The sequence below is a fragment of the Leptodactylus fuscus genome (assembly GCF_031893055.1).
Source record: "Leptodactylus fuscus isolate aLepFus1 chromosome 2 unlocalized genomic scaffold, aLepFus1.hap2 SUPER_2_unloc_1, whole genome shotgun sequence".
In the NCBI taxonomy this organism is placed as follows: Eukaryota; Metazoa; Chordata; class Amphibia; order Anura; family Leptodactylidae; genus Leptodactylus; species Leptodactylus fuscus.
This window is the reverse complement of record NW_027439802.1, coordinates 517,955-532,370: the sequence shown is the minus strand read 5'-3', so window position 1 is coordinate 532,370 and position 14,416 is coordinate 517,955. Positions and strand designations below refer to the sequence as shown.

Sequence of the window (14,416 nt, the reverse complement as noted above, 5' to 3'; positions counted from 1 at the left end):
AGGAGGAGACCCGGGGGAGGGCCACACAGGAGGAGGAGACCCGGGGGAGGACCACACAGGAGGAGGAGACCCGGGGGAGGGCCACACAGGAGGAGGAGGGCCCAAGGCGACCCAGGGGAGGGCCACACAGGAGGAGATCATAAGGAGACCCGGGGGAGGGCCACACAAGAGGAGGAGGGCCCAAGGCGACCCGGGGGAGGGCCACACAAGAGGAGGAGACCACAAGGCAACTCGGGGGAGGGCTACACAGGAGGAGGAGACCACAGGGAGACCCGGGGAGGACCACACAGGAGGAGGAGGAGGGCCCAAGGCGACCCAGGGGAGGGCCACACAGGAGGCGACCACAAGGAGACCCGGGGGAGGGCTACACAGGAGGAGGAGACCACAAGGAGACCCGGGGGAGGACCACACAGGAGGAGGAGGGCCCAAGGCGACCCAGGGGAGGGCCACACAGGAGGCGACCACAAGGAGACCCGGGGGAGGACCACACAGGAGGAGGAGGGTACAAGGCATCCCAGGAGGAAGCCACACAGGAAGAGTAGGAGGAGGGCCCAAGGCGACCCGGGGGAGGGCCACACAGGAGGAGACCACAGGGAGACCCGGGGGAGGGCCACACAGGAGGAGACCACAAGGCATCAAAGGGTGATTTCACACAGGAGGAGGTCTTGAGGCGTCCTAGGAGGGGAGGGTCACATAGGAGGAGGAGGGTACGAGGCATCTCGGGGAGATCACACTGGAAGAGGTTTTGAGGTCTATACACAAGACAACAAATTTTCCAAAATATAATTTATTTGTACAGATGGGCGGAGTTGTTTCACCTCTTCTTGTACAGACACGGCTTGAGCTGTAGGCCCGGGTGGCTGGAGGAGTCTCGGCCACGTCCCGTCTTACTGAACTCAAAGAGGAAGAAATGAGAGCTCTCCGTGTTCTGAGGACAAAAGAAGACAACACATAAATTATAACTGACCTAGTGCTGACATCGGAGCACCGCCCACTAGTATAGGGATCATTACTCCACCCAGGACTGACATCAGGACTCCACCCAGTACTGACATCGGAGCACCGCCCACTAGTATAGGGATCATTACTCCACCCAGGACTGACAATGGGGCTCCGCCCTCTAGTATAGGGATCTTTACTCCACCCAGTACTGACATTGGAGCTCCGCCCTCTAGTATAGGGATCATTACTCCACCCAGGACTGACAACGGGGCTCCGCCCTCTAGTATAGGGATCATTACTCCACCCAGGACTGACATCGGAGCACCGCCCACTAGTATAGGGATCATTAGTCCACCCAGGACTGACACTGGAGTTCTGCCCTGTAGTATAGGGATCATTACTCCACCCAGTACTGACATTGGAGCTCCGCCCTCTAGTATAGGGATCATTACTCCACCCAGTAGTTCTTACTGATTCTACACCTGTCTGATAATGAGGACCGGGCTGTGGATATTGGGTGGAGAGACCCCACAGATAACACGGCGCTCTCATGGTACCTTATTGACGTTCTTGAAGCCCAACTGAGACATCGCACTGAGGAACTGTCTGACATCCTCAAACCGACTGCTGACCTCAGCAACAAGTAACACCCCACTAAGAGAGAGCGAGAGAGAGTGTAAGAGACTGCTGCAACAAGTAACACCCCAGAGAGAGAGTGTAAGAGAGAGTGTAAGAGAGAGTGTAAGAGACTGCTGCAACAAGTAACACCCCAGAGAAAGAGTGTAAGAGAGAGTGTAAGAGAGAGTGTAAGAGACTGCTGCAACAAGTAACACCCCACTAAGAGAGAGTGTAAGAGACTGCTGCAACAAGTAACACCCCAGAGAGAGAGTGTAAGAGACTGCTGCAATAAGTAACACCCCACTGAGAGAGAGCGATAATGAGTGTAAGAGACTGCTGCAACAAGTAACACCCCAGAGAGAGAGTGTAAGAGAGAGTGTAAGAGACTGCTGCAACAAGTAACACCCCAGTAAGAGAGAGTGTAAGAGACTGCTGCAACAAGTAACACCCCAGAGAGAGTGAAAGAGTGTAAGGGACTGCTGCAATAAGTAACACCCCACTAAGAGAGAGCGAGAGAGAGTGTAAGAGACTGCTGCAACAAGTAACACCCCAGAGAGAGAGTGTGAGTGTAAGAGACTGCTGCAACAAGTAACACCCTAGAGAGAGAGTGTAAGAGAGAGTGTAAGAGACTGCTGCAACAAGTAACACCCCAGAGAGAGAGTGTAAGAGAGAGTGTAAGAGACTGCTGCAACAAGTAACACCCCAGAGAGAGAGTGTAAGAGACTGCTGCAACAAGTAACACCCCACTGAGAGCGAGAGAGAGTGTAAGAGACTGCTGCAACAAGTAACACCCCAGAGAAAGTGAAAGAGTGTAAGGGACTGCTGCAATAAGTAACACCCCACTAAGAGAGAGCGAGAGAGAGTGTAAGAGACTGCTGCAACAAGTAACACCCCAGAGAGAGAGTGTAAGAGACTGCTGCAACAAGTAACACCCCAGAGAGAGAGTGTAAGAGAGAGTGTAAGAGACTGCTGCAACAAGTAACACCCCACTAAGAGAGAGCGAGAGAGAGTGTAAGGGACTGCTGCAACAAGTAACACCCCAGAGAGAGAGTGTAAGAGAGAGTGTAAGAGACTGCTGCAACAAGTAACACCCCACTGAGAGAGAGCGAGAGAGAGTGTAAGAGACTGCTGCAACAAGTAACACCCCACTGAGAGAGAGCGAGAGAGAGTGTAAGGGACTGCTGCAACAAGTAACACCCCACTAAGAGAGAGCGAGAGAGAGTGTAAGGGACTGCTGCAACAAGTAACACCCCACTGAGAGAGAGCGAGAGAGAGTGTAAGGGACTGCTGCAACAAGTAACACCCCACTAAGAGAGAGCGAGAGAGAGTGTAAGAGACTGCTGCAACAAGTAATACCCCAGAGAGAGAGTGTAAGAGAGAGTGTAAGAGACTGCTGCAACAAGTAACACCCCAGAGAAAGAGTGTAAGAGAGAGTGTAAGAGAGAGTGTAAGAGACTGCTGCAACAAGTAACACCCCACTAAGAGAGAGTGTAAGAGACTGCTGCAACAAGTAACACCCCAGAGAGAGAGTGTAAGAGACTGCTGCAATAAGTAACACCCCACTGAGAGAGAGCGATAATGAGTGTAAGAGACTGCTGCAACAAGTAACACCCCAGAGAGAGAGTGTAAGAGAGAGTGTAAGAGACTGCTGCAACAAGTAACACCCCAGTAAGAGAGAGTGTAAGAGACTGCTGCAACAAGTAACACCCCAGAGAGAGTGAAAGAGTGTAAGGGACTGCTGCAATAAGTAACACCCCACTAAGAGAGAGCGAGAGAGAGTGTAAGAGACTGCTGCAACAAGTAACACCCCAGAGAGAGAGTGTAAGAGAGAGTGTAAGAGACTGCTGCAACAAGTAACACCCTAGAGAGAGAGTGTAAGAGAGAGTGTAAGAGAGTGTAAGAGACTGCTGCAACAAGTAACACCCCAGAGAGAGAGTGTAAGAGAGAGTGTAAGAGACTGCTGCAACAAGTAACACCCCACTGAGAGCGAGAGAGAGTGTAAGAGACTGCTGCAACAAGTAACACCCCAGAGAAAGTGAAAGAGTGTAAGGGACTGCTGCAATAAGTAACACCCCACTAAGAGAGAGCGAGAGAGAGTGTAAGAGACTGCTGCAACAAGTAACACCCCAGAGAGAGAGTGTAAGAGACTGCTGCAACAAGTAACACCCAGAGAGAGAGTGTAAGAGAGAGTGTAAGAGACTGCTGCAACAAGTAACACCCCACTAAGAGAGAGCGAGAGAGAGTGTAAGGGACTGCTGCAACAAGTAACACCCCAGAGAGAGAGTGTAAGAGAGAGTGTAAGAGACTGCTGCAACAAGTAACACCCCACTGAGAGAGAGCGAGAGAGAGTGTAAGGGACTGCTGCAACAAGTAACACCCCACTAAGAGAGAGCGAGAGAGAGTGTAAGAGACTGCCTGCAACAAGTAACACCCCAGAGAGAGTGAAAGAGTGTAAGGGACTGCTGCAACAAGTAACACCCCAGAGAGAGAGTGTAAGAGAGAGTGTAAGAGACTGCTGCAACAAGTAACACCCCACTAAGAGAGAGCGAGAGAGAGTGTAAGAGACTGCTGCAACAAGTAACACCCCAGAGAGAGAGTGTAAGAGAGAGTGTAAGAGACTGCTGCAACAAGTAACACCCCACTGAGAGAGGAGCGAGAGAGAGTGTAAGGGACTGCTGCAACAAGTAACACCCCACTAAGAGAGAGCGAGAGAGAGTGTAAGAGACTGCTGCAACAAGGTAACACCCCAGAGAGAGTGAAAGAGTGTAAGGGACTGCTGCAACAAGTAACACCCCAGAGAGAGAGTGTAAGAGAGAGTGTAAGAGACTGCTGCAACAAGTAACACCCCACTAAGAGAGAGCGAGAGAGAGTGTAAGAGACTGCTGCAACAAGTAACACCCCAGAGAAAGTGAAAGAGTGTAAGGGACTGCTGCAACAAGTAACACCCCAGAGAGGCAGAGCAGAGGGTAGAGACAGCCCTGATAGTTGAGGAACACCATGAAGCCATGATGACATTGATCAGTTCCTCACCTCAGTTTTAAGATACGATTGGCTTCCTGGAGAAAGTCACAGAGATTCTTCCCCATCAACGAGAGACAGAAGACGCCAACATCAACAGACTCATCCGGCAGCGGCACCTGAGAGCACAGAGAGTGTCAGAGACAGCCACAACCAGAGAGGCGGCCACAGAGCTCCAGTCTCCTAATACACAGTTCCAACCCCTCTGCTGTCAGACCTACATATTACCACATGTAACCAGTCACCACTAGGGGGAGCTCAGTGCAGACAGACCGAAGGAAGTGTTCTGTACATTATTATATTAATCCCATGGTGCTCTGTACATTATTATATTAATCCCATGGTGCTCTGTACATTATTATATTAATCCCATGGTGCTCTGTACATTATTATATTAATCCCATGGTGCTCTGTACATTATTATATTAATCCCATGGTGCTCTGTACATTATTATATTAATCCCATGGTGCTCTGTACATTATTATATTAATCCCATGGTGCTGTGCATTATTATATTAATCCCATGGTGCTCTGTACATTATTATATTAATCCATGGTGCTGTACATTATTATATTAATCCCATGGTGCTCTGTACATTATTATATTAATCCCATGGTGCTCTGTACATTATTATATTACTCCCATGGTGCTGTACATTATTATATTAATACATGGTGCTGTACATTATTATATTAATTCCATGGTGCTCTGTACATTATTATATTAATCCCATGGTGCTCTGTACATTATTATATTAATCCCATGGTGCTCTGTACATTATTATATTAATCCCATGGTGCTCTGTACATTATTATATTAATCCCATGGTGCTCTGTACATTATTATATTAATCCCATGGTGCTGTACATTATTATATTAATCCCATGGTGCTGTACATTATTATATTAATCCCATGGTGCTCTGTACATTATTATATTAATTCCATGGTGCTCTGTACATTATTATATTAATCCCATGGTGCTCTGTACATTATTATATTAATCCCATGGTGCTCTGTACATTATTATATTAATCCCATGGTGCTGTACATTATTATATTAATCCCATGGTGCTGTACATTATTATATTAATCCCATGGTGCTGTACATTATTATATTAATCCCATGGTGCTCTGTACATTATTATATTAATCCCATGGTGCTGTACATTATTATATTAATCCCATGGTGCTCTGTACATTATTATATTAATCCCATGGTGCTCTGTACATTATTATATTAATCCCATGGTGCTCTGTACATTATTATATTACTCCCATGGTGCTGTACATTATTATATTAATCCCATGGTGCTGTACATTATTATATTAATTCCATGGTGCTCTGTACATTATTATATTAATCCCATGGTGCTCTGTACATTATTATATTAATCCCATGGTGCTCTGTACATTATTATATTAATCCCATGGTGCTGTACATTATTATATTAATCCCATGGTGCTGTACATTATTATATTAATCCCATGGTGCTCTGTACATTATTATATTAATTCCATGGTGCTCTGTACATTATTATATTAATCCCATGGTGCTCTGTACATTATTATATTAATCCCATGGTGCTCTGTACATTATTATATTAATCCCATGGTGCTCTGTACATTATTATATTAATCCCATGGTGCTGTACATTATTATATTAATCCCATGGTGCTCTGTACATTATTATATTAATCCCATGGTGCTGTACATTATTATATTAATCCCATGGTGCTCTGTACATTATTATATTAATCCCATGGTGCTCTGTACATTATTATATTAATCCCATGGTGCTGTACATTATTATATTAATCCCATGGTGCTCTGTACATTATTATAGTAATCCCATGGTGCTCTGTACATTATTATATTAATCCCATGGTGCTCTGTACATTATTATATTAATCCCATGGTGCTCTGTACATTATTATATTACTCCCATGGTGCTCTGTACATTGTTATATTAATCCCATGGCGCTCTGTACATTATTATATTAATCCCATGGTGCTCTGTACATTATTATATTAATCCCATGGTGCTCTGTACATTATTACATACAAATATAATTCTAGCAGTGATCACTGACACAGGGGGATAGAGGGCCAGGCCCAAAAGGGATTACAGTCTATGAGAAGGGTACTGTCATTGTAGAGGGTTTGGAGCTGTGTGTCTGGAGTGCTGCCTTCTATGAAGATACATTATCAGATAAATCCACTCTGAACCTTAAAGGCTAAGACATTCCCTTTAACGCCGTGTTCCGAGGCCTCCTTTGCTGCAGCACGGCATGCTGGGAGGCCTCATAGACTTACCTTGGCCATGTCGCACACCGTGACGCGATCGTTCAGGGCCACCAGATCAAAGGAGTGAACTTTGTTTCTTACACTCCGTGCCAGGAGAGCGTCTCCACAGCCAAAGTCGGCGACCACCAGAGAGGACGGCCTGGAGGAGGAGGAACAAGTCAGTGACTAAACATGGCGGACACATCGTACATGAGAACACAATCATACAACACCTGACCCTGAAGGCTTTGTATCCAGGAGGCAGCGAGTGATGGGCGAGGGTTGGTCTAAGGAATCTCATCCAAACCCAGAAATGTCGGCCCCACAAGGTGCGCAGGTGCCCAGAGGCCTCCCATAGGTCGGAGATAACCTCAGGCATGGTATATAGATATACAGCATAGGGACCGTATACAGCCAGCCGCTGTCCCTGCCATCAGTGTTCCCCCATACACACTACTATAATGGGTCCCCCACAACCCCCTTCCTACTGGTGCCTGGACAGCAGCGCTCCCCGCCCCCTCCCACCATCTCCTACAGCCTCTCACTGGTCTACAAGGGGTTAATCATTTTGCCACGACTGCAATTAACCCCTTCAATACGATTCGCCCCATGCTTGGGACCTGAAGCCCCCAAAAAGGGAATTACTAGATTTAATTTCACAATGAGCCCTAGTAATCGCCATCACATGATGTAAACGAGCGAATGAGACGTCCCCGACCGTTTACCCCATGGGGGGGGGGGGGGGCAATGCTGGACTGCAATGGGCATTTTTGTTTCCCTTGATGTTTTACAACGACCACTACCAAAGGTATCGGGGAGAACCGGGTGGAGTCCAGTGAGAGCCTTGTGCTGTGCAGGCTGCATGGGGTGTTAGTATTAGGGTGGCCAGGTCGCTGCGGCCTTGTACCTGCCGGGGCTCAGTGTGAATCATGAAGTCCCCATGTATAAATGAATATATATATATATATATATATATATATATATATATATATATATATATATATATGTAATGATCTGTCCATCATTACACGGTGGGGTACTGGGCCATAACCAGCTCTTCCCAGTACTCCTGATGACTGTGAGAATTCAGGGGACTACCCCACACAGCAGCGGACAGTAAGACCCAGCGATCTAGTGGCCAATCACATATAAACCCCACCGCTGCTGCGAATCATTACAGTGCGCCAAACCTGAGGCTCCAAACACGGAACCGAAAAACAGAAAGAAGAACTGACTATCCAATGAGCCGTGTCCCCAGCCTGGATCATGGGGTATAGAGATGAAGGACATCGCACTGGCAGTTTACATGATAGGGGTTAGTAGAGGTCACTGCCAAATGCCCAATATGTGGAATATCTGGGGGTTCAGTGCACCAGGGGGCGGGAACACAAAATCTAGGTATACAGGATACAGATCTATCACAACTACAATGGACCACTTTATAGACAAACAGCAACTCCATCCCATCCATCAAATCACTGACTGTAGGAGGTTGGGAACCCGAAGGGACTACTGCACAACACGGCATCCCGGGGGCCCATATACAATGCACTAGGATGGCTGAGAGGCAAAGGGGCCACAAGTGGAGAGGCATCACATTAATGTATATGGAGGAGAGCGAGAGAACACAGGTGAGAGGGGCAGCCCTAACTACTACGTATATATGGTGGTAGTAACAAACATCCCATATAGGAAGAAGACATAGGCACCATGACAGTGTCATACACTATGTATTATAGATATATAGTCCTAGGAGCCCTGACAGTGTCATACACTATGTATTATAGATATATATAGTCCTAGGAGCCCTGACAGTGTCATACACTATGTATTATAGATATATATAGTCCTAGGAGCCCTGACAGTGTCATACACTATGTATTATAGATATATATATATATAGTCCTAGGAGCCCTGACAGTGTCATACACTATGTATTATAGATGTATATATAGTCCTAGGAGCCCTGACAGTGTCATACACTATGTATTATAGATGTATATATAGTCCTAGGAGCCCTGACAGTGTCATACACTATGTATTATAGATATATATATTCCTAGGAGTCCTGACAGTGTCAGACACTATGTATTATAAATATATATAGTCCTAGGAGCCCTGACAGTGTCATACGCTATGTATTATAGATATATAGTCCTAAGAGCCCTGACAGTGTCATACGCTATGTATTATAGATATATATAGTCCTAGGAGCCCTGACAGTGTCATACACTATGTATTATAGATATATATAGTCCTAGGAGCCCTGACAGTGTCATACACTATGTATTATAGATATATATAGTCCTAGGAGCCCTGACAGTGTCACACACTATGTATTATAGATATATATAGTCCTAGGAGCCCTGACAGTGTCATACACTATGTATTATAGATATATATATAGTCCTAGGAGTCCTGACAGTGTCATACACTATGTATTATAGATATATATAGTCCTAGGAGCCCTGACAGTGTCATACACTATGTATTATAGATATATATAGTCCTAGGAGCCCTGATAGTGTCATACACTATGTATTATAGATATATATAGTCCTAGGAGCCCTGACAGTGTCATACACTATGTATTATAGATATTTATATATAGTCCTAGGAGCCCTGACAGTGTCATACACTATGTATTATAGATGTATATAGTCCTAGGAGTCCTGACAGTGTCATACACTATGTATTATAGATATATATAGTCCTAGGAGCCCTGACAGTGTCATACACTATGTATTATAGATGTATATAGTCCTAGGAGCCCTGACAGTGTCATACACTATGTATTATAGATATATATATAGTCCTAGGAGCCCTGACAGTGTCATACACTATGTATTATAGATATATATAGTCCTAGGAGTCCTGACAGTGTCATACACTATGTATTATAGATATATATAGTCCTAGGAGTCCTGACAGTGTCATACACTATGTATTATAGATATATATATAGTCCTAGGAGCCCTGACAGTGTCATACACTATGTATTATATATATATATATATATATATATATATATATATATATATATATATATATATAGGCCTAGGAGCCCTGACAGTGTCATACACTATGTATTATAGATATATATATAGTCCTAGGAGCCCTGACAGTGTCACACACTATGTATTATAGATATATATAGTCCTAGGAGCCCTGACAGTGTCATACACTATGTATTATAGATATATATATATAGTCCTAGGAGTCCTGACAGTGTCATACACTATGTATTATAGATATATATAGTCCTAGGAGCCCTGACAGTGTCATACACTATGTATTATAGATATATATATATAGTCCTAGGAGTCCTGACAGTGTCATACACTATGTATTATAGATATATATAGTCCTAGGAGCCCTGACAGTGTCATACACTATGTATTATAGATATATATATAGTCCTAGGAGTCCTGACAGTGTCATACACTATGTATTATAGATATATATAGTCCTAGGAGCCCTGACAGTGTCATACACTATGTATTATAGATATATATATAGTCCTAGGAGTCCTGACAGTGTCATACACTATGTATTATAGATATATATAGTCCTAGGAGCCCTGACAGTGTCATACACTATGTATTATAGATATATATATAGTCCTAGGAGTCCTGACAGTGTCATACACTATGTATTATAGATATATATAGTCCTAGGAGCCCTGACAGTGTCATACACTATGTATTATAGATATATATATATATATAGTCCTAGGAGTCCTGACAGTGTCATACACTATGTATTATAGATATATATAGTCCTAGGAGCCCTGACAGTGTCATACACTATGTATTATAGATATATACAGTCCTAGGAGCCCTGACAGTGTCATACACTATGTATTATAGATATATATAGTCCTAGGAGCCCTGACAGTGTCATACACTATGTATTATAGATATATATAGTCCTAGGAGCCCTGACAGTGTCATACACTATGTATTATAGATATATATAGTCCTAGGAGTCCTGACAGTGTCATACACTATGTATTATAGATATATATAGTCCTAGGAGCCCTGACAGTGTCATACACTATGTATTATAGATATATATATAGTCCTAGGAGCCCTGACAGTGTCATACACTATGTATTATAGATATATATAGTCCTAGGAGCCCTGACAGTGTCATACACTATGTATTATAGATATATATAGTCCTAGGAGTCCTGACAGTGTCATACACTATGTATTATAGATATATATAGTCCTAGGAGCCCTGACAGTGTCATACACTATGTATTATAGATATATACAGTCCTAGGAGCACTTACCTGTTCTTGATATACTTTATGATCTCAGTGATGGGGTTGACCGGCCAGCGTTGGACCTGCTGTGAGAATCCAGTGTGGTAGATGGTGAAGGCCTCGGGGTCCTGCAGGAAGAGGCTCATGGCGTCCTGACTGTCCGACGTGTAGAGCTGCTGGTTAATATAGCGGAAGCGCGCAGAACTCAGTCTCTGCTCCATACGAGAGCGCAGCTCCGCTGAGTGGTCCCTCTCGGCATGGCTGTGGTTACCTTCTGGCCGCTCGCTGTCACTCTTGGGTTCATGGACATCTTGCTTGCTGGCTGTCTCCTGTGTTTTCCCCGCAGTCTCACGCTGCAGTATCTTCTTCAGTTTTTGCAGTCTGACTCTCTCTCGGGGGGTCACCTGTTGTGTTCCCCGGTTTCCATCACATGTGACCTCATCGGACATCCTCCGCTCTGCTGCTTGGGGAGGTTTTTTGTTTGGCACCGGATGTTTCCTTGCAGAGCTCCCTGGGGTAGAAGGAGACCCCTCGCCTTTGCCATAGGTCACCCGATTCTGCTTCCATGGGAGCTGCAGGGAGTTCATGTTCCAGTCTCCCCGATCTCCGCTGGCTGTGACCCCTGCTCCCTGACCGCTGGCTGTGCGCCCCTCCTGTCCCCCTGACGTCTCCCCTTCTGTCTTACAGGGGACCTTGAATTTATTCCGATTCCTCCTTTTATTCTTCAGCTTGTTCCTCCACTGCTGGCGATTTAGTCGCTCCCCGGACTCCGGAGGGCGCTCAGATTTAGGGGCAACTTTAGGAAGGGGAGAGGTCAGGACATCTGTGAAGAGGAGGAAGGGTCATTAACCCAAAACATGTCATCTGTGACCCCCAATAACCCATCGCATGCATCAGATCTAATCCGAAAATCAGCACCAGATCAGTGACATCACAAACAGCCCCCCCCCGATCAGTGACATCACACACAGCCCCCCCCCCCCCCCCGATCAGTGACATCACACACAGCCCCCCCCCCCCCCCAGGGTAATAATACCAGATCAGTGACATCACACACAGCCCCCCCCCCCAGGGTAATAATACCAGATCAGTGACATCACACACAGCCCCCCCCCAGGGTAATACCAGATCAGTGACATCACATACAGCCCCCCCCCCCCCCCCCGATCAGTGACATCACACACAGCCCCCCCCCCCCCCCGATCAGTGACATCACACACAGCCCCCCCCCCCAGGGTAATAATACCAGATCAGTGACATCACACACAGCCCCCCCCCCAGGGTAATAATACCAGATCAGTGACATCACACACAGCCCCCCCCCAGGGTAATACCAGATCAGTGACATCACATACAGCCCCCCCCCCCCCCCCCCCCGATCAGTGACATCACACACAGCCCCCCCCCAGGGTAATAATACCAGATCAGTGACATCACATACAGCCCCCCCCCCCCCGATCAGTGACATCACACACAGCCCCCCCCCGATCAGTGACATCACACACAGCCCCCCCCCGATCAGTGACATCACACACAGCCCCCTCCCCCCCCCCCAGGGTAATAATACCAGATCAGTGACATCATCCAGGATAATACATTCTCTATTACTACAGATCATGTGACCAGACCTGGTGCAGTTTTCTTCTGTCTCTTGTTCGGTGCGGCGGTGTCTGGGGCAGGTGGCAGGTCGGGGTGCAGAGTACTGGGGGTACTGAGGGTACGCAGCACCTCCATGAGCTGGCGATTCCTCTTCAGCCGCTTCTTTTTGCCGCCTGTTCCCTGCTGATATGGGGGAGGGGATAATATTAGGACCATACTCCTGTCCTGTGAGGGGCCCCGCTCTTATATCCTGGGGCCCGTTTACAGACAAACCATCCACCGGATTATAGGGACACCCCACATGAGGTCCGCGTCACAGGAGCCTCGCATCTCTACAACCCCAAGACCTAGAGGTGTGTACACCGGAGCCTCGCATCTCTACAACCCCAAGACCTAGAGGTGTGTACACCGGAGCCTCGCATCTCTACAACCCCAAGACCTAGAGGTGTGTACACCGGAGCCTCGCACCTCTGCAACTGCAAGGCCTACAGGTGTGTACACCGAAGCCTCGCATCTCTACAACCCCCAGGCCTACAGGTGTGTACACCGGAGCCTCGCATCTCTACAACCCCAAGACCTAGAGGTGTGTACACCGGAGCCTCGCACCTCTACAACCCCAAGACCTAGAGGTGTGTACACCGGAGCCTCGCACCTCTACAACCCCAAGGCCTACAGGTGTGTACACCGGAGCCTCGCATCTCTACAACCCCAAGGCCTACAGGTGTGTACACCGGAGCCTCGCATCTCTACAACCCCAAGGCCTACAGGTGTGTACACCGGAGCCTCGCACCTCTACAACCCCAAGACCTAGAGGTGTGTACACCGGAGCCTCGCATCTCTAGAACCCCAAGGCCTACAGGTGTGTACACCGGAGCCTTGCATCTCTACAACCCCCAGGCCTACAGGTGTGTACACAAGAGCCTCGCACCTCTGCAACTGCAAGGCCTACAGGTGTGTACACCGGAGCCTCGCATCTGTACAACCCCAAGGCCTACATGTGTGTACACCGAAGCCTCGCATCTCTACAACCCCAAGACCTAGAGGTGTGTACACCGGAACCTCGCATCTCTACAACCCCCAGGCCTACAGGTGTGTACACCGGAACCTCGCATCTCTACAACCCCCAGGCCTACAGGTGTGTACACAAGAGCCTCGCACCTCTGCAACTGCAAGGCCTACAGGTGTATACACCGGAGCCTCGCAGCTCTACAACCCCCAGGCCTACAGGTGTGTACACCGAAGCCTCGCATCTCTACAACCCCCAGGCCTACAGGTGTGTACACCGGAGCCTCGCATCTCTACAACCCCCAGGCCTACAGGTGTGTACACCGGAGCCTCGCATCTCTACAACCCCAAGACCTAGAGGTGTGTACACCGGAACCTCGCATCTCTACAACCCCCAGGCCTACAGGTGTGTACACCGGAGCCTCGCATCTCTACAACCCCAAGGCCTAGAGGTGTGTACACCAGAGCCTCGCATCTCTACAACCCCAAGACCTAGAGGTGTGTACACCGGAGCCTCGCATCTCTACAACCCCCAGGCCTACAGGTGTGTACACCGGAGCCTCGCATCTCTACAACCCCAAGGCCTAGAGGTGTGTACACCGGAGCCTCGCAGCTCTACAACCCCAAGACCTAGAGGTGTGTACACCGGAGCCTCGCATCTGTACAACCCCAAGGCC

The 14,416-nt window shown here is 47.3% G+C and overlaps 1 protein-coding gene across 2 annotated transcripts in view; it reads right to left on the bottom strand.

Annotated features, from left to right (window-relative positions):
• Nucleotides 1-802: 802 nt before the first annotated feature.
• RRP8 (ribosomal RNA processing 8) overlaps nt 803-14,416 on the bottom strand; it is a 22,026-nt gene continuing 8,412 nt past the window's right edge. Inside the window, exons 3-8 of one of the 2 annotated variants that reach the window (XM_075261157.1) lie at nt 12,764-12,917; nt 11,163-11,958; nt 6,896-7,025; nt 4,591-4,697; nt 1,500-1,596; nt 803-928 (exon numbers count right to left, since the gene is read on the bottom strand). In XM_075261157.1, coding sequence (XP_075117258.1) covers nt 815-928; nt 1,500-1,596; nt 4,591-4,697; nt 6,896-7,025; nt 11,163-11,958; nt 12,764-12,917 — 1,398 coding nt within the window. In that variant the 3' untranslated portion in view covers nt 803-814. The remainder of the gene's footprint in view (nt 929-1,499; nt 1,597-4,590; nt 4,698-6,895; nt 7,026-11,162; nt 11,959-12,763; nt 12,918-14,416) is intronic. The other variant, XM_075261158.1, reaches the window with a different exon arrangement.